The sequence below is a fragment of the Molothrus aeneus genome, chromosome 19, assembly GCF_037042795.1.
Source record: "Molothrus aeneus isolate 106 chromosome 19, BPBGC_Maene_1.0, whole genome shotgun sequence".
NCBI lineage: Eukaryota > Metazoa > Chordata > Aves > Passeriformes > Icteridae > Molothrus > Molothrus aeneus.
Window position 1 is genome coordinate 3,851,958 of NC_089664.1, and position 25,478 is coordinate 3,877,435.

Below are 25,478 nucleotides of genomic sequence, written 5' to 3' on the forward strand. Positions count from 1 at the left end.
GGAGAAGGGTTTGCACTAATACCATCCCTACTTGTCTCCCTGGTTCTACTCTCCCTCAACCTCCTGGGAGGCCCAGAAAACTTTACACCAGCTAACCCACTAGTGGCCCCTCCCCACATCAAAACCAAAGGAGATATGGAAAGCTGTAAGAAACCCGTGGTTTTTCGCCACATTTCTCTTCACAGAGAAAAGCAAGGCACGATTCTTCCCAAGATTATTTCTGGGTTTCACATTCTCTGAACTTCAGAGTACGGAAAAACAATTCTTATCTCATTTGCTGTGCCTGTGTTTGTGCAAAAGTCGAATGCAATGTGGAGATTGTTTACCCAAAGTGATGGTGTTCTGTTTCCTTGGCCTGTCAGGGCCAAGTGTGTGTGTGTGTGTGTTGGGACTGTCACTGGCAGTCACGAGATTCTGGGCAGTTGAGTGCTTGGCACATTCAGTTTAGATGTAATATATAATATAGTGTAATATAGCATAGAATAATATTGTTTAATAAAGTAATTAATTAGCCTTCTGGTAAGATGGAGTCAGATGCATCATTCTCTCCCCTTGTTGCGGGCAAAAATATCCACTATAGGAGTTGTTCTGAGGGAGGGGATTGCACAATGCAGCACCCACAGCAGCTGGGGATGGGGTTTCATGATGCAGAAGGTCTGTCCTTAGCCCATGTTCCTGTGCAGTCCTGCAGCCAGGGGTTCACTCCTCAGCAGGGATATTGACCTCCCAGTGCCCACCCTGTGCAATGCCCAAGGTGGGCACCACAAACCCATCCCACATCCCCTTCCCAACTCTGCTCTGCCATCTGGCACCAGGATGAGAGAGCAGATTCTCCTGCAGCCCTAACTCCCACTGAAAGGCGCAGAACCCCCAAATTCCACCCTCCCCAGACAGTTCCCATGCTGTGTCCCCATCCCACAGTGAAGGGGTGCTCAGCCCTGCTCCCCTCTGCTCCCTGACAGCAGGAGAAGACACTTCCCACACCAGAAACCCAACCACACTTGGCCCAAATTGATTCAGTGTTTGGTAGAAATACATAACCCGGAGCAAGAAACAGCAAAATCAAAAGATTAATTGGATTTGCACGTGGAGTTTCTGCTACAAGCTGCTGCCAGTGTTTCCCCCCACCCTCCCCTCCTCTCCCCATCGTGCCTGACAGTGCAGCAAAGCTGAGCTGTAAACACAGCTGAGGTGGGGACATGGGGAGGATGCTGGGGAGATGGGGACCCCCCTCACAGTGGCAAGGCAGAGTGGCAGCTTACCTGCATGCTCCTCCTTAAGCAAGTTCTTAAAATGCCTCACAAGGATTACAGTAAAGAGCTTTATTGTCAGGAGGGAGCGAGATGGGGATTCAACCACTGAGATTTTTGAGGAAGAGACGCCTGGGAAGGGAGAGGCAGCAAAAAAAGGAAAGAGTGGGGGGAAAAAAGAGACGGCTAATGATGTGCTAAAATGCAACAGCACCTTCATGAAATATTCACTGCCTCAAACGCGTCTAATATTAAAGATTAAATGTCCTGGGATTTGTCCTAGCGACTTGGAAGCACTGATTTATGATCTGTCAAAAGCTGCTAACCTCATGATTCATAACAGGAGCGGCAGGAACATTGCTGCTCCAAAGGGAAAGAGTTGGGAGAGAGATGGCAGCGCTTGGCCCTGCTCAGCTCTGCCCTGCCTGGGGGCTGGGGCGGTCTCAGTGCAGGAAAACACAGGTCCTAATGGCTCCATCAGTGATTTTAAAAAAAGAAAAGTTATTTTTTCCTTGGGTGCTTAGTACGCAAGTTTCCCCAGCCGTGCTGTGGATCATTAATTCCCGGCGCTTATTACATAACAAATATGTGCTCTGCAAATGAGAGACATCTCAAAGTGCTTGCGAAGCAGAGCTGGGAGTCTTGGGGCACTGGCTCACTCTGGGCTCCTGCCACAGAAATTAGAGCGAGAAAAGACAAAAACACCAACAGAGGTCAGCATCCCATGGCCCAAACTCTTCCCCACATCTATGGCTGGGGGTGCTGGCTGGGGAACCCCCTTGCCACGGTGCAGGAGGGTTTATTTTGCCTGCTGGCTTGTTTATGGCTCCTTCAGTTTGGCATCAGAAGGAGGAACTCTATCAACCAGGGGAAGTATTGATTTTATCGACTCCAATCCTGGACGTTCAGCAGCTACAGCCAGTGCTCAAGACTTTATTGGGAGGTTTATTGGGAGGTTTATTTCAGTAAGTGAGAGGGCAAGTGCCACCAGCTGGGGAGGAGATCCAGGGCAGGAGAGAGTGGGGATCAGGTTTCCACAAGTTTCCCAGGGTGATCTACACCCCTTGGGCAGGGTTTTGGAAATTGGATGGGACAGCTCCCAGCACGGGATCAGCTGAGTGCTGCAGTCTGCTGGAATACAGAGGACTCCATCACCTCAGGTCAGGTGTTTTAGGATCTATGCCTCTGTCAAGAACCATGAACTGACAATTAGTGGGGCTTCCAAAAAATTTCAGCAGAACCTGCTGTGCTCTTGCAGGTTCTCAGGAGCTTTTGCCCTCTCCCCAACAGCATCCACCTTCCTTCTTTGGCCCCCCAAACCACTCTGTCCCCATCCTTCCCAGGGACAATGCTGAGCCAGGGAGGATACTGAGCTTAGCTAACCCTCATGGAATGAGAAAGACCTGATAAAGTGTCTGGAGTGAGGGGAACAGGGTTTCCACACCTCTAAGCCCTCTTTAGTGTACGTTTTTCAACATGCTGCTAAAATAAATCAAACCATCAAAAGGCCAAACTAAAGAGGTTTTGTTCAAAGCAACTGCATCTGAGATGGACACAGTTATCCACTCAGCCCTGCTGCAGCTGAGCTAGGATTCAAGCTGAGCTTGAAGCCAAAGTCAACCAAAGTAACCAAGTTTGACAAGTAAGTGCACCTGGAGCTGGATGCAATTTCCACAGGTCCTGCACCCGCCTCTGTGCAGTGTTCAGTGGCTGCAGGTGCACCAATGAACCAGGATCTAACAACCCCCAGGACAAGAATGCTGCTCCCACTGCCACCACCCTGCACCCTGCCATGCACAGTCCTTCCCCTGCCTTTGGATTCAGAAGCCACAAACCAGGTTGGATAATCCATGGCAGTAATTCAGCTGTTACAAAGGAAGGATCACTGCTCACTAAGTATAAATGAGGGCGGGTCCCAGTGCTCAGCTCTGGAGGTCCAATATTGTATTTCCAGTGTGTTGTTAAACAGGTGGAGGGTTTGGATCTCTTTTTTTTTTTTTTTTAATAGAAAAGCTGGAAGTTGCTGAACTATTCCTTCACTACACTCTGCTTCTGCTGGAATGGGGTCTCACACTGCACCCACACCCTCCCTGCCCATCCCCACAGGGCCTGGGAGCAGCAGAGCAGGGCTGCAGGATGAACCATCAGCCTGCCAGGATAAGCCTGTTAGCCTCATTATGGAGAGAGTGATCCGTGGTGATAATGCTGCAAGAATCCCCCTAATCCACCCACCCAGTGCACAGCAGGAATGGAGGCTCCCAGAGTCCCTGTGCTCCCAGGGATGCTGCTCTGTGCTGTCTCTGGCACTTTTATTTAAGGGGCTGGAGGAGCTCTGGGAGTGGTGGAGCAAAGCTGCTGCTTGTCAGGCTTCTCTTGGCACTGCTGGTGTCTGTGATTCCCCCCTGGCAGCACCTCCAGTGCTTACCAGGAGCTCACCCTTGTCCTGCAGGAATGCCCTGCTGTGCCAGGGCTGTGCCCCAGCTGCACAGGTACGTGCTGGGGACAAGCCCAGACCCCAGCTGGAGTGGCAGCCTGACCCCAAAGGCTGTGGGGTACAAACACACACCTTGCCAGCTGTGTGAGCATCACACAAACACACTCACACCTGTTTCAGGGCTGCCTCTCCCACCCAAAGGGATACAGAGCTCAGCCACAGTTTTTGTGTCCACTCCTGTCTGGACACACACACACACCCTGCAGAGCATCCTCAGTGCCACTGAGCCTCAGAGCTGCAGCACCACATTCCCAGTCTCCCAGTAAAGCTCTCTGAAAAGCTCCTCTTCTACCTCTGACCCCTGCTGTTCCTGCTCTTCAGGGATGGCACTTTCCAAACCTGAGCCTCTGCTTCATCCTGATGAGAAATGCAGTTTTTCGAGAACCAGCTTAGAACTCTAGGAACAAGACAAAGGAAGTGGCTCCTGCCCTGCTGGCCTGGCACAGAGCATGGAGGGAAAACCTGGAGTGAATTTGACAGTTTCCCTCCTCCATCCCTGCTGCAAGTCCCCCTCCTCACCCTCATCCATCACAGCACCTAAGTGCAAGCTTAACCTCCAAGGATGGTGCCTGAGTTTAAGCTCTGCACAGATTTAATTCTCATTATCATCTGCTCAGCTCCTACACCACACCTCCAAGGAACACATGAGCTGATGCAAGGAAGCAGAGAGGCCCTGAGGGTGGCACAGCTGTCACCTTCTGGGCTGGGCACTGCCCCAGAGCTGGCCATGGAGAGGTGAGAAGCCCCTGCAGCACTGGTTGGATGGCCCAGTCAGGAGGAGGGGCTCAGGAGCAGCTCCATACAGCAAAACCCATCCCTCTTCCCTCCTCCCTGTGCTCTTTAGACAAGCACAGAAAATGCCATTACAAGAACATTAGCAGCTGCAGGATTAAACACTCTAATGGCAGAAAATGAGAGTGCAAAGACAGCAGAGATAACCTTAACTCGGCCCCTGGCAGGCACGAGTTTTGATTGCTGTTTATGTATAACACTTCAGCCTGGAGCTAAATTAGCTTGGGAGTTAACTGCCTCCTGCCCTGCTTGGTGCACAAGGCAAGCTGTGCCACCACAGGAAAAGGAATGGGATATTACATGGGTTTTGACCAAGTTATTAAACTCCATACCTTGGAGAGACAGAACCTCGTCCTATAAAAGTCTGAGTCAATAAAGGCACCGGGAAACAGCGAAAATAGCAGAGGAGCACAAGAACAAACAAATATTACTTGGTGTGCACAGAACCTTCATGGTATTAAATTGAACTATAGGAAGGGGTGGCTGTTTCCATAAACACAAATACACCCTCACCAAGGTTGGTCATCTCCTGATTTACATGCTCAGCTCTGCAACCTCCAAATCCCCTTAACAGGTTGCCCTTAAAAAAAAAAAAATAGCTCTGTGTAAAATGACTTTCATCTGCCTCCTGTCCACAACACACCCCTGTCCTACCCAGACAGCAGTACCATCTGTGGCTCTGGTGACAAACTGGCCTATTTGGATGATGATGGAAACCTTTCTCTTTTTTTTTTTTTTTTTTTTTTTTTTTTTTTTTGTTTTGTTTTGTTTTGTTTTTATCTCCTCCTGCCAATTTCCAGAAAAGAACCTTTGCTACTACATTTCATCTGGTTCTTTCAAGCTCATGCTTTGGGGAGCAGGGGGAGGGGGGCTACCAATTGTGGATGCAATGTGAGAATTTTGATGAAGAAAAGCCTGATTTATAGATGGGGGAAAAAAAAATTCAACACATTTGCACCTGCTAATCAAGGTAGCTATCCATCTCATTTATGCCACTGCTCCAGCAAGCCTGACAGCACAAAATCAGAGGCTGTTTCTTCCAGCATTTGGCCCTGAGGGACTGATTCTCCAGCAGGTCTCTTCAGCAATGCCCACAGAATGTGCAAGTGAACGGTTTTGTGCATACAAAGCAGGTAATTGTGCTCACAAATCAGGATTTGCATATGCTGCTGGAAAGGGATGCTCTCATGGAGGCTGGTGAGGGAGGCCAGCGAGGCAGCAAGCACTCCTGGATTGTACCCAGGGGGATCCCAGAGCGTGGCACAAGCAGCAGCACCAGCACTGCTCCCACATCTCTTCAAAATGTGGAGAGTGAGGAGAGATGACAGCCAGTCCCACAAGACAACAAACCTGCCCTGTTCTGGTCTCAAACAGCACAGGCAGTACCTGCCAGGAGGATGGGGGATGTTGGCTGAACATCTCCAGCCAAGGAGCACATGCTGCCCCAGAGATGTCCCTGTCCCATCTGATGTGGCAGCTGGGCATGGTCACTGTGTCACATTTCAGCAGTGCCCATTTGTCTCTGGATCTGCAGTCAGACCAAGCAGCCTGGCTGTTTCCAAGGCAGGAGGGATGAGGGAGATGACATTTTGCTCATGTGCAGATGTCACTGCTCCCTCTGAAACGCTCTGATGAGCTGGGGCTCCACAACACAGGTTTCAAATTTGTCAGGGGGGCAGCAATCATTTAATTACAGAGTGAGTCACACGACAGAGACGCAAGGGAAGGCAAATTAAGGTCAGGCAACAAAGTGGATTTTGGCATTTCCTAGTGTTTCAGAGCCTCTGTTTTCACTGGGAATTATTCTCCATACTGAAGCAGTACTGAGTGTCCAGGGTCACAAGACAATACATTGTGCAGACAAATCCCACCCCAAACTCCAACCCAAAGAATGTGCTGGGCTTGAGTGTCCCCAGAGAGAGCACGTGTGACCTGGGGCTCTCTGTCCAAAGGTGTGCCAGGAGCCCAGGGCACTGCCACCAAGGATCCTGCTCACAGAGGTCTGTCTACACCCCAGGGAGCTTGGGACAAGGCAGATCCACACTGCCATGGGTAGGGCTGAAGGCAGATGAGCCATAAATGTGCTGGAGGGCTTCAGTGCTGGCTCTGCTGCTCTTCACAGGGGCAACTTTGAAGGCTCTCAGCCTCCAGAGAGGACAAACTTGAGTGCGTCATTCTCATGGATGCTCTGTCCAGCCTGAGAAGGCAGAGGACAGGGGAATCCCTGGCACCCATCGCTTGGGATGCTCACAGAGAGGATAAAATCCCTGACCCGAAAAGGTTGAAATCCAGACAGGATTTATGTGCTGCCATAAAACCACAGGCCTTCCTCTCTCATGGTGATAAAAATAAATCACCCTTAAAAATAGAACGACATTAATAAAAATAAATCTGAAAGTACATGCAGTGTATCATGGGGTTACAGTCTGCCTCAGCCCGTGGGGAAACTTCTCTCCAGTTGAAGGCTGGTCAATGGTGATGAACAGACATGGTGCACCAGGGCTATGTCCTGGGGTACAGGGTCAAGCAGGAACTTCCAAAGGCCTAATTGCAGTTCTTGTGAAGTTTGGGCCTCTTAAGGGAGTTTTAGAGTTAGGCTATGAAGGTCAGCAGCCCCATCAGCCAGTCCTGCTCAATCCATGTGGATCCAACTGGCAGAAACAGGAGGAAAATTCTGGTTTATTCATGTGCACACTGCCAGGTTGGAGAGATGGGGAAGAAGCCTGTAGGAGTGTCGGGGGGTAGGATGGTGGGGATGGACGGAGATGAGAGATCTCTGGAGCCAGGGCTGGAACTTGGGGTTTATTGCAAAGGGCCTGGGGGCAGGGCCCTGCTGGGAGCTGCCAGGCACAGCTCAGAGCAGGCCTGAGAAAAGAGAGGGGGAGAGAGGATGGGAGGGTGAGAGAGTAAAAGGGTAAGAGAGCGAGGTTCCCATTACAATACGATAAATCTTCTTCTGTGTTGAATATTCTGATTCTCACTAACCAATCCAGTACAAGATACAAATCCTACAGCATTTCCATGCAGCCTATAAGAATCATTACATTACCACCCTGTGTTACATTTTAAACCCTACAAACTCCTCTTTGGGCCCCTTCTGCCAAGCTGGCAGGGTCTGCTCTGAGCCTTGGGCCTGTCTGCAAGCAGAGGGTGTTGTTCCATCAAAAGGGGATCACCTTCAGCTGGCCACACCATTGTTTTCCAGTTGTTCAGTAACTGAGGGATCTCAAAGCTTGCTTTCATTTCAATCTCGCTTATAGTTTCTATACTCTCAAAATCCTTTGCCAGGCAATCCTATTTATAAGGCTTTCCTGTTTCATCTTCCCCAACAGAAGCCCAAGGACAGATTTCAGGAGATGTACTCGAAGGCTGGGATACAGGATGCTCTGCCCCTGCCTGCCCAGGGACCATGGGCACCAGGGCTGGGAACGCAGAGCAGCTGCCGAGGTTCAGCTCCAGCACAACTCCCGGGATAATGAGCATCTCCCCCTTCCCTGCAAACCAGATCTGACACATCCTGCTCAAGCGTGGGGCATCCAGCAGGAGTGACAAGCTGCTCTGGGAGCTGGGGTCACAGCAGGAGCAGCAGCTGGGCTGGCATGGCAGAGCAGCAGCTCCTCACAACCGAGGCCATGCAGGATCAGCCAGCCCTGCTCCCTGCCAAGGATGGGGCTGGCCAGGGGAGCCACAGGGCTCTTCCAGCAGGGCAGTCATGCTCTGCCTCCATACAGTGTTCCCATGGTTTCTGCTGGAGGCAGAGCTGTTTCTCTCCTCCTCTGAACCAGGGCACAGCTGAATGCATCTCCCCTCTCCCGCTGAGGTGGCTGCGCTTTGCCAATGCCTGAAACAAAATCTCCTTCTGCTCTGTGACATCTGGATGAGAAGAGCCTCCTCCTGCTCCACCTCCATCTGTCAGCGTGGCTGTTGGCACCTCCCAGCCCTTCTTGGGGCTTTAGGTGATGCCCAGGGCTGTCTACACAGGGAATCCATGCAGCATCACCCTCCTGCTGCAGCCATGCCTGCCATGCAGACAAGCCTTGACGAACAGGAACACTAAGAAGAGAAGATTGTCTAGACCAGGAAAATGAGTTTGTAAGACCAAGTTCAGTATTTGCATCTCAACTGAGCAGGAAGTGATGAGAACAAGGTCACCCCCAGCACCCCATGAGGTGTTCATAACTCTGAAGGATTTCTTGTCCTAATCCATGTATTAATAACATTCAGGGGCTTTGGGAGGCTTAGGAAAAGCCTTCTCCACAGTGAGCCATCCTTTAAACCCTCTGGCAGAGCCAGACACCAACATCCTTACCTGCAGCCATGAATCTCATACACACATGGGTGAAGAAACTCATGGCTGAGGGGGAAGCAGCTCACATGGAGAGCTGGGACTAAGCTGGGATGGCACCCCTCTGCAAGGAGATGGAGTTTGGGTGCTCTTCAGACACTCAGCAAGCCAGGATCACCAGGGACAGGCATCCAGCCCAAGGCTGATGAGCCACTGGTGAGTCACAGCACAAAAACCCAGCACAGTCCCCAAGCCACCCTCTCGTGCAATGTCCTGTCACCCTGTGTTGTTTCGGCTGTTCTCTGTGTTCTTGGCTCGCTGCAGACTGCAGCACTCCCAGGTGTCATCCAACAAAGACAGAAGGCAAGGTGAAATCTGTCCTTTGGCCAGCCCCACACCTGGCTCCCAGCAGAGCTGGCTGCTGCTCCACAGGCAGGCTCTGCACACCAGCAGAACAGCTCAGCAGAACCCTCACCTAGAGATGAAGAAGGATGGCAGAGCTCACAACTCCACCAGGAAGGGTTGGAGGACACATCCAACCTAGGTAAACACCAGGCAGGGGCAGGCATTAATGGGAATTGTGGTGCTCTGCAGTGAAAATGGCCAGAGAAGGGATGGAGATGGGGTAAATTCACATTTTCCAGACTGGACAGCAGAACCACCCAACTGAGAAGCAGATAAACAGCACATGCCTGCAGCTGTCACATCAAAGCATTTCAAATCCAGCATTTCAAATCCCCATCTTGTGCCCATCTTCTTCACACTTTGCTGGTAGGGGTCCCCACTTTGTGACCCTGCTAGCACCCCTCAGTCCCCCACGCCTACCACCAGGCTAGAGCAGAGGTGAGCCATCAAAATGCCCAGTGACAGACCTTCTGCCTCACATCTCTGAGCTTTCCAAGGTTCCCACTCTCCCCCAGCTTCCCTTACCTGTGTCTTGGTCACAGAGCTGCTCACAGGCATCAGTGGTCCTCTGTCCACAGAGATCTCTCACCCAGGGGGACGTGGCATTGATCTGATAGTACAGGGACAGCTTGGCTGGGTTAAGCCAGTCAGAGATGTCCAGGTAGCTCCCCTCACTCACAACAAAGCTGCTGCCTGGGGGGAAGTGGGGAAAAAAAGTGTGTTAGCTGAGTGTGGATATCTGAAAGAAAAACCCCAAATGTGCATTTTGGCCCAACATCAGAGCACTGCACTCTTCAGGAGCTGCTGTGATGACAAGATCTGTAAAATAATAATGAGTTCACTGACAGCTGGTCCCAAAGAACTTCATTTGACCGTTCCTCTCCAGAGCAATGTGCTCCAGCAAATGGACCACCAGCTCTTCTGCCCTTGCACTACTGGGATTTGATTCCCAGGTCTCTGCAGAAATGAGGAGCAGTGTAATTATTCTGATCTGCAACCAGAGCATCACTGCCCCAGCTCAGGGAGGAGTTGTCCAGGAGGCACCTGGAGCTCAGGGCACAGATGGGCAGCAGCAGGGCCTGTTCACCTTGTGTGGAAGGTGAGTGGATTGGCCCAACACACAACTTCTTGTGTGAGTTGTCTCATACCAGACACTACCCCACCCTCTCCCCTCCTGTGAGTTACAAGTGAATTCCTGCCAAAAATATTTTCTTACAAAATCTTGTGCTTCTTTATTTTGCGAAATGTATTTTTCCCCACTGGCATCTGGGAATATGCATCATCTAATTAGCCAAATAGATTTTCAGTTCAGCCCAATCATTTCCTTATCTAACATCTGAGGCCCAGCATCGCTTGGGGGATTTTGCAGGCACAGAGGTCCTCATTAACTCTGATCTTCAATTACATTGATTATAAGACTGCCTCCATAACAGTGCTGCACAGATCAGAGAAGAGCCAAAAAACCTCTGCCATTAAGTGGTGTTTTGCAAAATTTACCATGGTAAAAGCCTCTAAAAAGAGGGGAGAAGAAACCTGCAAGGAATGGGCAAGGGGAAGTGCCAGGTAGTGCAGGAGCCCACAGCCACCTTTCCACTAAGTCTGAGGACTTGCAACGTGGGCAAAATTTGCAAACACTGTCTGAAGATCGAAATCCTTCTCAGAGATTACCCAGGGATAGCAAGTCTACAGATCCAGGGCCTATTGTCATGAAACTGTAAGGCTTATGGCCCTTAGTAAAGGACTAGGACACCATTCTTTGAAGCACCAACTTACTTTGATGAAAGCCAAGAGATTAAAAAAGCAGGACAATGAGCCTGCAGCAGCAGCCACCCCACGTGAACCTGCTTGAACACAAACTCTGGATCTCCTTTTGAAGAGGATCCCTGATGCTTAGCAAGAGGGAGCCCTTCTCACCCTCATCCTGCACCACATTAGCCATGCAAAGGATAAAACAAGCAGAGCCTCGAGTCAAGCATCCCAGTGAGTGACCTCATTTTCAGGCATCCCAAGATCTCAGCACCAGCCAAATCCAAGCCCTAATTTCCCATCAACTTGGGTCTTTGACACTCAGAGTGTTTATATACCATAAACATATTCACAGACACATGTCTAAACTCAAAGCCAATGGAGGCTGCCAAGCTACTGACTGCTCAAGCAAATGAGAATTAGACATCAGAGACACAGCAAGGCAGGAGCTGCCCCACCAAGGCTGCAGGATACATCTCAATCAGACACAAGGCAGCAGTAAATCACTGGGTAAACCCCCAGCACCACTGCAAAGCAGAGAAACACTGAGCACAAAGAAGTTTCTTAGAGCCACGTGGTTTTATCCCTAATTATTCTTTTCAATGAATTTTTAAAGATAGCCTTACATACTAATAACAACAATTGCTGCCTTCTTTTCCCAAACAGAAATGCATCCTGCACCCTCTGGGAGTGTTTACTATTTACATGTAGGTGTCTAAGTAGTAACCTGTCAATTTTGTTTTCCTCCTGATTTCCGCAGCTCCCTAATGAAGAGCAAGGCTTGGGAAGCACGTATGGTTGTTTTGAGACTCAGCTACAGACAACTCCCTCTGCACCCAAGGACTGAAGAGCAAAACCAGCAGCTCTTGATTAAATCCCTACTTAACGAACCCCACTTCTGGTTAAAATACAGCTTGGAAGTCACAGAAGTAAACCTGACACAAACCAGACACATCATTTGTGCCCAGAGGGATGGAGGTGGCTGGAGCTGGCCCAGGATCCTGGCCCAGGACCTGCTCCATGGGCAGGTGGGTGATGGAGGGGTGACCTCTGCAGCTCCCCAAAATGGAATCATTCAGGTGGAAAAGGCCTCTCAGATCATCAAATCCAACTCTTCCCCCAGCACTGCCAAGGCAACCATGTCCCCAAGTGCCACATCCACGCACCTTTTAAATCCCTCCAGGAATGGCGACTCCATCGCTGCCCTGGGCAGCTGTGCCAGGGCTGGACAACCCTTTACTCTGAAGAAATTTTTCTTTATATCCAACCTAAACGTTTCCTGGGAGAAGAGGCCAAACCCCACCTGGTTCCACCCTTCTGTCAGGGAGTTGTAGAGAGTGAAAGATTCCCCCCAGGCCTCCTTTTCTCCAGCTCTCTCAGCTGCTCCTCATCAGACTTGTGATCTGCCCCTTCCCTGACTCCAGGTATTTTGAAGATTAATTATTTATTATGATTTTAGTGAGTCTGATTGAGAAATCATTCTCATTATCAGGTTTTTTATGGGTGTTTGTTTGTTTGTTTGTTTGTTTCAAAAGCAGCAGTGAAAACATCTCAATCCAAAATTCCTGAACTCAGGTTCAGTGTAAAATGGAGGTTTTTTCTACCTCAGTTTGAAAAAAACAGAACCCATGGAAATTAAAGGTTTTAGTTTCCTTCCTCCTTCTTTCCCTCCTTCCTCCTCTTTATTTTCCTCCCTTTCCTTCCTTAAAGGAGGGAGGGAACAACTTCCAGCAAGGAAACTTCTCACATCTCTGAAGATTAGTGTGTGGCAAGGTTTTGAGAGACATTCACAGACACCTTCATCACCTTCTCTCCCACTGAAAAAACAAACAAACAAACAAACACCCCAACCTTGATCCCTTTATAGCTTGCCTGTGAAATAAATAACAGAAAAAGGCACTCTACAAATATTTTGAAAGCTAAAATTCTGATGATTTCAAAGCCTTTTCACAAAATTTTTCTCTTCACTTTCAAAGAATCCACACACAGAAAACAGTATTTCAAAAGTCACCATCGTGTACATATCAAAACCACCTTGAAAAGCTCAGAAGGGGCACACCGAAGAACAAATTATTTTAGAAACTACCAAGAACAAACATTTTTTCCAAGTAAAAGCTGTTTCAAACACCTTCAGCTTGCTGGGAACATCACCTGGATTTGTTTTCCACAACTGCAGTCTCTGGATGGAGGGAAGGGGAGTGATGGGGAACTCGAGGGGGGTAGAACCCAGTACAAACCAGCCTCCTAAAACCTTCCTCAAGGACCTCAGACCCTACTAACTCACCCCCACACCCGGTTTGAAGCACCCCCTCAGCTGCAGTCCCCAGAGCAGGTCCCAGCACAGACACTCTGAAGACACAGGAGGGACTGTCCACCCTGCTGTCCCCGTTGCCAACCTCCCAGGTGTCCTCCGAGAAACAAATTTCACTCAAAGCCTTGCTGAAATCTCCCTTGAAGAGAGATGTTTAGGTCTGGGGGTAAAGCAGCCATCAGCCAACCAAGTGAATACAGAAACAAAATGACAACTCTGCACCCAGCACCAGCTCCCAGGAACCCCACTGCTGTGGCATTCACATTTTCTGAAAAAATCCCTTTGCCCAGGGTTTTTCTCCTGGGAAGCTGAGAAGCCTCAGAGAAAAGGAAAACAATTCTGATCTCATTTGCTTCTCCTGTGCTGTGCTCATATGGAATGTGTTTGGAGATTGTTCACCCACAGGTGATTGTTCCATTGCATTCTGCTGGGAGTTGTTTTCACTCTTTGGCCAATCAGGGCCAAGCTGTGTTGGGACTCTGGAGAGAGTCAGGAGTTTTCATTATTATCTTTTTAGCATTCTGTAAGTATCCTTTCTGTATTCTTTGGTATAGTATAGTATTCTTTAATATAATATAGTATAATGAAGTAATAAATTAGCCTTGTGAGAACATGGAGTCAGATTCATTCCTGCCTTCACTGGGGCATTCCCTGCAAATACAATACCCCGTACCAGGACATGTCCCTCAAATGCTGTTGGAATTACAAGCCAGCCAATGCCATGGAGCAGTGTGGAGAACACCAGGACACAGCTACAGCCCCCTCCCAGCTCCACAAGGTCAAGCAGCCCCTCAGGGGATTGATTTGTTTGGGTTTCTGTGTGTGTGTTTTCCACTCCCCCCGTTCCCTCCCCAACGCTGATCAAAGCTGGAGGAGTTAAGGCAGCGTCAGAAGTTCATGTCTCTCATGTTGGGGTCTCCTTCAAAGTTCAGTGGAATTGCTTAAGCCCTGACAAAAGAGGCTTGAAGTTTTGACATTTCAAAAATCATTTTCAAGAACACAACAGGATAAAACAGCTCAGAAGAGATATCTAACAAGGGAAAAGAACAAAGCACCCAAAAGGAAGCCAAAAGGGTTTGGCTTTTCCTTTCTCTTTCTTTTCAAGGCAAAAGATCAAAATATAATTTTTTTTGAAGAACATCTATTTTTTCCCCCCTCTGCTCTTTTTTGTCATCTTTGGTCCATTCACTGTTTCTTGGCCAACAAAACTCCTTTTCATCTAAAATTAGTATTTTGTGTTGGGAAGCAATGGGAGGTCATACTATAGGTTGCTATTAATGTATCCAGCCCTATGCTATCATACAGTTCTAATCCTGCTACAGATAGTTTTTATAAACACTAGAGGAAAGATGATCCCTCTGGCTTCATTCTATAGGTACAAAGAATAACCCTATTTGATTTCTTTAGAGACCTTTTTTTTCCCCTTGTTACACTTGAAAGAACATTGCCCAAAGAGACAACTCCTCCCCTATCAGCTCTTCCCCTTGATCAGCTCTCCCTTCTTCTGTCCTGGGCCCAGGGCATGGAAACTTCTGCTTCTTAAATTTCTCCCAGAAAATGCCAAAGAACCAGACAGACTTTGGATGCCCAGGACACACATGTACTGACTTAAGCAAGGAAATGTGTATAATCTAAATAGTTTTAAGTCAAACTCTAAGTTCTATCGTCTAGTTTGAATCCAGGGACAGCATCACACCAGGTTAAAATCCAAGACAACTCTCTTTCCTCTTTTTTTTTTTTTAACAATTTCTCTCTTTGAACAAGGTGCAATTCTTAAACAGACAGTTACAATAGAAAGGTTAGAGAACTGCACAAGCCTATAGACACATCTTTCATTCAGTCCTCCCTCAGCTGAAGCACTCACAGTGCTTTATATCTCACAGTGCTCCAGGGTGTATTTTCAGCACAAGAACTGCACCCATGGGCTGTCACCTGCCCAGCCCAATGGTGATCAAACCTGGAGACCTCCATCCCCTTGAAACACCATTAATCCTGCCAGAGCTCTTCCATCCTAGAAAAGCAGAAGTCAATTAGCAGTACATGTCTGTGTGCAATTACAGCTCAAAGTGGCACCACCTTTCCTGTGGGAGGAGCAGGGCTACAATTTAAGTGTTAAATTACACTGCCTTGATCGTTCTGACAGACTCTTTCTTTGGGTTTTCTTGTCAGTCAGTCTTGATTTCTCCAGGGCTGAGCTCCTGACAAACAACAAATGTATTTATAAGGCAGGTGATGGCTCAGCCAAGAGGGAATCTGCCCACCCTGCCTTGTGGTCAAGCTCATGGTGCAACGAGATCTCCCATGGCAGCTTTAGACAAATAGTGGAGGTGTTGGTAAGAGCACATCTCTTACTCAGAAGCCATCTGGGCCAGCAGTGGCTGAGACAGAAATAAGACTCCTGAAAAAAAAAAAAAAACAAAAAACCAAAAAACAACAACCCTTCTCCTTAATGCTCTGCATCTCCCAACTTCCACACTGCAGCCTGGGGCTCTCTAACAGTGATGCTTTCCAGATATCAGAAAAGGGTTCAGGGAAATCCAGCCTAAATCTAATCACATCACAAAGCACAGAGGAGCTGTGATAAGCTTGTTGTATGAATGCAGAATTCGATGTTTGCATCTCCATCTATGGGAGGGAGAGCAGGTTAGCTGGTCAAAGATGTCCATCCCTCCCAAAGCAGAGGGTCAATGGTGTTGGTAAAGCTCAAGGAGGTGCCCACCCGTGTGGGGAGGGGGCATCTCTCAGGATGCAACACGTCCCAGCTCTGAAGCAGCTCCTGCTTGTCGCAGACATCTTTTATGGAAAATCCTTTCCTTAGCGTTTTTTCTCCTGAGAAGCTGAGAGGCCTCAGAAACAAAATGTAACCAATGGTTATCTGCTGCTGTGGAATGCAACAGGTGCATCTGGGATTGGTCTCATGTGGTTGTTTCTAATTAATGGCCAATCACAGCCCAGCTGGCTCAGATAGAGAGTCTGAGACAGTTGCCTTTGTTATTCATTCTTTGCTATTCTATTCTTAGCCAGCCTTCTGATGAAATCCTTTCTTCTATTCTTTTAGTATAATTTTAATGTAATATATATCATAAAATAATAAATCAGCCTTCTGAAACATTGAGTCAAATCCTCATCTCTTCCCTCAACCTGAGACCCCTGTGAACACTGTCACACCTGCTGACACCATCCAAATGCCAATGCCAATCCAACACCAATCCAACACCAATCCAATGCCAATCCAATGCCAATCCAACACCAATCCAATGCCAATCCAATGCCAATCCTGCTGGCTTTGCCCCAGTCAGTCCTGCAGAGGAGAAGGAAGAACATTTGGCTTCCCTGCCCCAGGAGCTGGGAATGCCTCTGGCAGGCCCAGGGCTGGGGAGCTGGGCAGCAGCTGAGCAGGTTCACCAGCCTGTCAAAGGCACGATAAAAACATGATGTACTTCAGCCTCCAGAACCTGATTAGTTCTTCATGCAAAGAGCGTTCGTGCTGTAAAACCGTCTTGGAATCCCTTTGATCCATGCTGATACAGTTCATAAATTGATGTTAATATTTAGAGTTCATGTCTGGTAACACTGCAGCCATTTGCTCACATTTTCTTGCCAGGCAAGCAGACAGGGGAGCAGGAGTGAGCTGTAACACAGGCACCGAGGTGACCCTGCTGATTACAAGCTGCAGAAATAAAATGCAATTTGTAAATCTGCCCCCAAACACGGCCACCTTACATGAAACACACAGGGCCTGGAGCAGCCAGACGTGACACTGAGTCTGCAAGAAAGTGTTGCTTCTGTCAGAGCCCTGACCCAGGTCTCCAGAGAGCAAAAAACCCTGGGAGGAGAAAACAGCACAAGAAAAAAAAAATATTTTAAACCAACTCCTTCTGCTGATTTCAGAGGGGACTTATGGGTCTGGGAACAGCTGGTGAACATGGGAAACCCCAAATTCAGAATCATCCTGAAAGCCTGAAAAGATCACAGCATCACAGAATGCTTTGGGTTGGAAGGGTGGAAGGGACCTTAAAGATCATCTTGTTCCACCCCTTTCCCATGGGCAGGGACACCTTCCACTGGACCAGATTGCTCAGAACTCCACCCAGTCTGACCTGAGATAGCTTTGAGACCAGATCTCTTTCTCCATCCTGGCACAAACCTGGGGAGCTTCACCTGTAAATCAGAGAGCGTGTCCAGCTTCTCCTTGCTGCCAAAGGGGATGGGGACACAGCCAGTCCCCCACTTCCCATGGCTCATCTCTGTGTGGCCACGTGTACAGCACATCCTGAGCGCCCTGAGGGCACGAGGCAATGCTTGGTCACCTCCAAGAGCTGCAGAAGATTGAGCAGGAAATGTCAAAAACAAACAGTTTAAAACCAACACATTTAATTAAAACCAAAATGAGAAGTTGTTGTGAGTCCCAACAATTGCAGTCTGCAGAGCAGTCTTCAGGGAAAATTAACACAGGCTGCTAATAACAGCATCCAATTCAGCAGCATCTTGGAGGAAACAGTGGTGGGGGAAGGTAGGAAATAATCTGCAGATGAAACAATTACTGATCAGCTGCGTGGCAAGGACAGCACAGCATCGTTCAGGCAGGCAGACGCAGATGCAGGAGATTAAAAGAATAAACAAAAAGCAGCTCCCTCCACCTCTCTGTGCCATCTTGTCAGATGCTCCAACCCAAAACACGGTCTTGAGTAGAAATTCCACTTCAGCTGGCCCCTTGGCTTTGCAAGGGAGGACCTGGGTTTGCTCTCAGGGCAGGGTTCATCCTGGGAGAGGAATCCACACTTGCAGGAGGGACAGAGCCAACACACGGGCAGCTCATCAGGTGGGGACACTGCCCACACCATGCTCTGATCCCACAGAGGATCCCTGCCCACCCACACTGAGCTCTGTGCACCACTCTACACCCATCCAAAGCCCAGAAAGGTGCAGAGGGATCACCACAACTTCCCTGGCACACACCTCAGAAGAGGAGGGTAAAAGGCTGTAAATGCCCTGAAATGTCTTTGACAAAAACCTGCTTTATGCCCTTTGCTTTATTTCCACTTATAAAACAAAGCCCTACAAGCCCCTTGCTAAAGGCAGCTCTTGCTTCCCTCTGCACCACTGGAGGATCTCACCCACCTCTCCCACTAAAGTACAAACATCCACCCACACCGTATATAACCTCTCACAGGCTGTAAAAATGGGAAGCTTTAATTGATACTATATTTCACACTGTTGTGCAGCAAGGACGTACTCCAGGCTGAGCCCTCCAGAGTATCTTTCTCCACCCTGCCTTCCCTGCAAGCCATTCCCGTTGCTCCAGCTCTACTTTTTTGAATTATTACTTACAAGAAAAAAAACAAAAACAAAAAAAACAACTATTGAATGTAGAGCTGAGTGGCTCCCATATTCATAAGAGGTTTTATTACTCAGATGGAGGGACTCTCTTTCTTCCCCCCTTTGACACAGCTAAAGGGTCCTCTAAATAATGCCTTGCATTTTCATATCCTCATAAAAGCCACTACAGTTCTTTCCATAAATCTGAGCCACCTCTGAAATGAGAACAATTCCTCCTGCTCAGCACGGACAGGGGGTGCCTCGAAACACAAACCCTGGAGCAGCAGAAGGGAGGAGAGGATGCTCCAAGCACTGTGTTCGAATAGAGAGGATTTAGAGGCTCCAACTAGTTTCTGGGAAGCAGGAGGTCCCAGCCCTCCCCACCAGCCACAGCAGCTCCTGGCAGGCTCTCCTTGATCCAGCTGCTCCATGAAGTGAAGGCACAGCAGCTGTGCAAGCCAGGCAATAACTGCTCAGCAGGGAGCGAGGCAGGGGCACCCCATCAAATGAACAAAAGGAAGAAAACAAACTGAGGGAGAAATAAGGGCAGTGGAGACAGGCTGGTTATTATAGAACTGCTGTTTGGAATATATCCTCCCAGCTTGGCTGCCAGTTGGCTTCTGGTGCCAGTCCTTCCCCTCCCCTTTCCCACCCTGCCACTCCAGCAGGCTCTGGAGCTGCTTTCTCTAACGCCATTCTTGCTGCAGCAGGGAAAGCTGCTCTTCTCCAAAGCTGCAGACATTTGGGGAGGCTTCCCCCCTCTTTCTTTTCTTGGCTCTGGATGCTGGCACACCAGAACTGGCTGGCATCTATTTAAAGTTTCCTTCAAAGCCGAGTTCTCATCGTCTAGGAGAGAGATTTCTTTCAGCCTCTGCCTTTGTTTGGCTTCTCCTGCAGAGGTGCCGGTAGCAGCTCCGCTTTCAGCTTTTCCTTGGCTCCTGGTGCCTATTGAAATCCCACATTTCAAAAGGGAAGGAGAGGGCACCGCTCCCTCGTGTGGGAACATCTCCTGTGAATGCACCATGGCTGCCTTATCATCCTGCGCAGCCCCAAAGGGAGCAGCTTTGGGAACCAGACGATTTCAGCGCGCACAGACGCCCGCGAGACGCGGAGCCACCGTCGGGTGCCACACCAGAAGCTGCTGCAAGACTGATCAAAGCTCCCAGACTCTGCCAGGCCAAACACGTCAGCTCTGTTGACACCTCGATGCCACAGGGATGCTGATGCCAACCCCCTGTAAAAAAACCACATTTAATCCCCCATGGGAGATCTCCAGGGAGGAGCAGGTCCTCTCTTCTCCATCAGCATCAAACTGCAGGTGCTGAGCCTTGGCAAACACATCCAGCCACACTTTTCCTGGGTATCATTGAAATTTCCCAGCCCAGCTCAGTTCTGTGATGTCTTTAAATGCTTTGTAATATTTTGCTGCCAGTTGGGTGGCGCCTTGGGATTTGTTGTTATTCAAAAAGAAGGGACAACTTTTAAGAGCTTTTTCTCTTCCCAAGCAAGAGACTGTCATCACATAAAATGCTGAGATTTCAGGGAAAGTGATAGCCACTGCAAAATGTCTTGGCTGCTTCTGTGTGAGGAATTTGACTGTTTCTCATAAAAAATATTTTAAAAGTTTTTGCAGTTTGTAATTATATTTTACAGTTTCATTACAAAACTCATTTTAATTCTTCTCCAAACCATTGTTACCAGTCCTCTTGCCACTTTCTCTTCAGAAAAGTCATTAAGTCGGGACTGGAGAGCATCCCATTTCCCCCAGTTTCAAGGATATTAATCTGCTTTATTGGTATTTCATTGTCATTTTCATTCGAGTGTTCCCTGCATTTGCATAATTTGCATTGCCACCCCTTTCCTGGTGACAAGCACAGGTTCAGCTTTCCACTTCCATTCTGTGGAGTCTCATTGCATTTTGTTTATTTTCTTTTTCAGGACTCACTGTCTTTCCTGGGCCAGAACCACAAGCTGGGAGCAGGATGCTGAGGTCCTTGCAGGATGCTGAGGTCCTGTCTCCATCCCTGCCTTCCTGGCTGACCTTCAGCCAGCACCAGAACCAGAGTGAGCTCCCAGTCCAAGTGCTGAACTGGCCAGTGCCCATCCCAAGGGGACACAAGTTAGCACTGGAGCAACCTCATGCCCCAAATGCAGGAGTTTCTGTTCTCCAGCTACTTGGAACCATCTGAGAAGATTTCAAATGCTCATGTGTGGCTTGGACAATCATTAAAACCTTTTAGAAACAGGTCAAGGTGTAGACAAATCCCCTGTTTCAAATCCTTAAATCACAGAATGGTTTGGCTTGGAAGGGACCTTAAACATCCTCTTGTTCCAACCCTCTGTCAGGGGCAGGAACACCTTCCACCAGACCAGATTGCTCAGAGCTCCATCCAAACTGGCCTTGAACACTTCCAGGGATGTGGCATCCACACCTTGATGTTATCTTCATGTCTCCACTGCACTGAACTCATGTTCAGTTCCTCCAATGTGTGAACACAAAGTAGACACTCTCCTCCTCTTTCCTACAAGCTGTGACCCCTGGGCTATCCCAGCTACCCAGAGACCACTCTTAGCAGGGCTAATCCCACTTCAAACACACTGGTGACTCCTGTTCTGCCATGGAGTAATGATTTCAACCCCTCCCCACTGGCCCCTGCAGCTCTCTTGTCACTGTGTGTCTTTAACCATCTCCCCAAAACAGTAATCCCCCAAGAGCTGCCCTCCACTCCAAAGCTCCCAAAGCAGGGAGCTGTCCCAGAGCTGGCTGCACCAGGACACCCCAGCAGCTGGTGATGCACTGGCTGCATGCAGCACGTTTCTGGCAGAGAGAAAGTGCCCCCTCTGCATGCCCCAAGCAGTGAGACGAGTGCAGGAGCTGAGGAATTGGAACTGACTGAATAATGGGTCCTGTCTGCTGGAAGAAAATGAAATTTGCCCTCATGTTACTGAAAACTTGCACTCGACGCTCACTGCACATTATAAAGAAAAGGTCAGTGAAACACAACAAATGCAAGGAGCCCAGTTGGAGAAAGCAATAAATAGTGACAGCAGCACTTGTCTAATTTATCAAAGCATCTGTGCTCTTGCTCAAACCCCAGCAATTTTCCTCCATGCTGCTGCAAGGGCTGGGATGAGCAGCTCTGCTGCTGCAGGACAAAACAGCTCTGCTGCTGCCTGTCTGTGCAGCTCCCAGGGCTCCTCAGCGAGTTTGGAGGAGAACAGAAATATCCATCAGACACAATTAACACCAATGATAACAATGATAATATTAATTGACATGACTGAGATTTTGGCCCCAGGCTTGCAGATGTGCCTGTGGAAAGGGAGATCCCTGCAGTCAAACACAGCTGGGGCATTCCTAAAGAGAGGAATCTTCATGTCCCAAACACACCCAGAGGGGCAGCAGGAGGGTGGGGCCACAGAGAGCAATGCACAACTTTCCCAGGCATTGTCCTGGGGAAGGCTGTGAGAAAATCAGAGAAAAGAATGAGAAACAATTCTTATCTTAACCTGCTGCACCTGTTGTGAACATGTGGAATGTGTTATGGAGATTTGTTCACCAAATGGTGGTTTTGTAATTGTCCAATGGTGATGGTGTTTGGATGGATTGACCAATCTGGTCTGACTGTATCAGAGTGTCTGTGAGGGCAATGTATTGTATTTGCAGGGAATGCCCCAGTGAAGGCAGGAATGATGAATCTGACTCCATGTTCTCAGAAGGCTAATTTATTACTTTATGATACTATATTATATTAAAGAATACTATACTATATTATATTAAAGAATACTATACTAAACTATACTAAAGAATACAGAAAGGATACTTACAGAATGCTAAAAAGATAATAATGAAAACTCCTGACTCTCTCCAGAGTCCTGACACAGCTTGGCCCTGATTGGCCAAAGAGTGAAAACAACTCCCAGCAGAATGCAATGGAACAATCACCTGTGGGTGAACAATCTCCAAACACATTCCACATGAGCACAGCACAGGAGAAGCAAATGAGGTAAGAATTGTATTCCTCTTTCTCAGAGCCTTCTTAGCTTCCCAGGAGAAAAACCCTGGGCAAAGGGATTTTTTTAGGAAATGTGAATGCCACAGCTATGGAGCTCTTAATAAGTATAGTATAACAAAGTGATGGATCAGCCTTCTGGAATCATGGAGTCAGTGCTAATTACTACCACAACAGGAATGCCACGCCACGACAGGAGGGTCTTACCATCAGCAATGAAGTGCTCGGGGACGTGGAGCGTCACCTTGACGGTCAGCGGGCAGGAGAGCTGCGAGCCGCACACCACGGCCAGCACGCAGGAGCTGACCGCGATCAGCGTCAGCGCCGTCTTGTTCACAGGGCTCTTCGTGGAACCTGCAAGGCACACACAGCCGTGGGTGGGTGGGGGGCCAGAAGGGAAAGCTGTACCCAGGGCTTTGTCAGCAGAGGCCGGGGAGAACCAGCACGGGGAAGGCAGGCATGGAAAACAAGGATGGGAGCTCGGCAGGAGGCTGCACAGCCCAGACTCCCATGGCATGGGGCTTCATTTGGCTAGAGGAGGGAACCTCTCAAAAAAACCTGCTCAAAGCCCTCTATAGACCCTGTCCCTGGGAACTTCTCCTCCCTGGAATCACTCATCACACCTGCAGTGCTCCCCTGCTGAAACCACCATCATTTCTTGTCAATATTGGTTGGCTTGGCAACCCACTGTGAAATCCTGTGGGGCAGGACCTGAGGTGGTTAGGAGAGCAGTGGCTGCTCCTAGGATGGCTCAGGGGCTGGGGTCTACTATGTGATAAGAATGTGCTTGGTGTGCCATTGAGGGTTAGATATTTTCTTGTAGGTAGAGGCTCAGTAGGAGCACAAAGACATAGGCTTGGATTATCACTACTGCTACCTTTAGGATAGTTAGAAAGAAGAGAACTAGTAGAGTTAGGAGTGAAACTGCTGGTATTATGGAAAATAGGGCTGCTGTGGCTGTAGAGATTAGTTGGATGAGAAGGTTGAATCACCATCAACAGCAGCTGGGTAGGTCAGAATCCCCAAGTTTCACAGGGAATGTGGGGAAGCTGTGCAACACAGAGAGACCTGGCTGGCCCAGAAGATTCAGCTGCTCTTATTGGTTGCAGACTGGGAATGTCAGGTGTCCAAATGAGACCCTCTCTACTGATGGAGATGACCAAGAACTGTCCCAGACCACCATCAGGTCTCCACTGCCCAAGCAAGGAGTGCTTGGAGCCTGCACCCCTGAGGCACCTCTGATCCCCCTGGACCTGGGGGCTGCCCCACTGCTGCTCTGACTGCACTGCATCCCCCACAGCCCCCTCACCTTGTGCCAGCACCCTGCTCTGCTCCAAGATAACAACAAACACCTCACAAGGTTCCTTCTCCAGGGCTGTGGATGCACCACTTGGAGAGTGTGTCCATGGCAAGCAGAGCCCAGCAATGAGCCCAGAGGTTGCACAGCCCATTCTGGTGCAAGCTGAGATGACCCAGCTGCTGGCAGAGCTGACCACAGCCCCTGCTCAGGATTCAGGTGAGGACACCTCTTGATTTTTGGAAGCAGCCTCTCCCCACTTGGACCCCAGCCCTTGTCACCTCATCAGCAAAGCGAGATTTAAAAAGCATCAGTTTGAAAACTGAATTGGAAATGGATCCAAGTTACCCCTTGCACACCCTGTGATTTGCCTAAAGCTGCTGCTGGAGGTGCTGGGGCCAGGCCAGGACCTCATGCTCAGCACAATCTGTGCCTCCCCTGCAGGCCACCAAGCCCACCACAGCATCCCCAGGCTGGAGCCTGCACAGGGGATGCTCCAGCCAGGGTTTGTAGGGCAGGAGAAGTGGCTGATCTGCTGGAAAATACCCTCATCACTGAGACCAACAGGAACAAGTAAATTGATTATTTATGAAGCATCTTTCCTTATGCGTGGATCATCTAAACAGCCATCCCACTCCTATTTCACAGCTTTACTGCCAATCCTCTGCGCCCCTCACCTTGCAATCCTCTTTTTTTTCTTTTCCAATCTTTATTCATATCATCAGCATAAGTTAGCACTTCCATGGGAGGCAAAATCCTCCTCTTGCTGGGCATACTGTGCCTGCCACAACCCCTGCTTGGCTTGAAGTTATGACACGAATGCAAAAAAGAAAAAAAAGGGGGGGAAAAAGGGAAAAAAAAAAGCAAGGAAAAAAGCCCCCATGAGGATAAGTGGATGAAATCAAATATACAATGGACCAGACAACGCTGAATTTCACCCTTATAAATCACCTTTCAATCCAGGGTCTTAAAGTGCTTTGCAAACATTAAATCATAAATCCCTTATGAGTGAGACAAGCATTATCCCCTTTTTCACAAAGAGCCCAAATCCCAGGTATGATGGCAGCTTTCACCAAACTGCAGCCAGAGTGGAGCTGGAGGAATTAGGATTTCACATCCCCATTGGTCCATGTGGCTTCTTCTCTCCCCATGACTCAGAGGAGAGCAGCACAGGGGCTTGGAACAGCAAAAATCCTTTCACACTTCCATGAGTTTGAGCTTGGCTGCTCAAGGAAAGGGACAATTGCTCCAAGTCTCCTGTAACTCCCTTCCCTCCTGCACTCTCTCATTTCCACCACTGCTAATCACTGACCTCTAGAAGTGCCTCATGTTTGGTTTTGACCAAGTGAACCACAACAAGGGGGCTTCTGCTCGAGCTGAAATTGGGTTTCCAGCTCAACTCTTTATTGTTCACGACCAGTTAGCTGCCAGGTTTCAAGGGAGACTGCTGGAAGAGCACTTAAAGAGAGGGACTGGGATTTTGTTTTCTATCTCTTTCCCTGTTCTGCAGACCACTGATGCTCCAGCATTGCTGTGCTGTATTTAAACACCTATCTGGAGATAACC

General features: G+C 48.7%; 1 protein-coding gene across 1 annotated transcript in view; it reads right to left on the bottom strand.

Annotated features, from left to right (window-relative positions):
• Nucleotides 1–25,478, bottom strand: part of ASTN2 (astrotactin 2) — a 351,752-nt gene that overhangs the window by 203,035 nt on the left and 123,239 nt on the right. The window contains exons 6-7 of the mRNA XM_066563103.1: nucleotides 22,823–22,969; nucleotides 9,752–9,919 (exon numbers count right to left, since the gene is read on the bottom strand). Coding sequence (XP_066419200.1) covers nucleotides 9,752–9,919; nucleotides 22,823–22,969 — 315 coding nt within the window. The remainder of the gene's footprint in view (nucleotides 1–9,751; nucleotides 9,920–22,822; nucleotides 22,970–25,478) is intronic.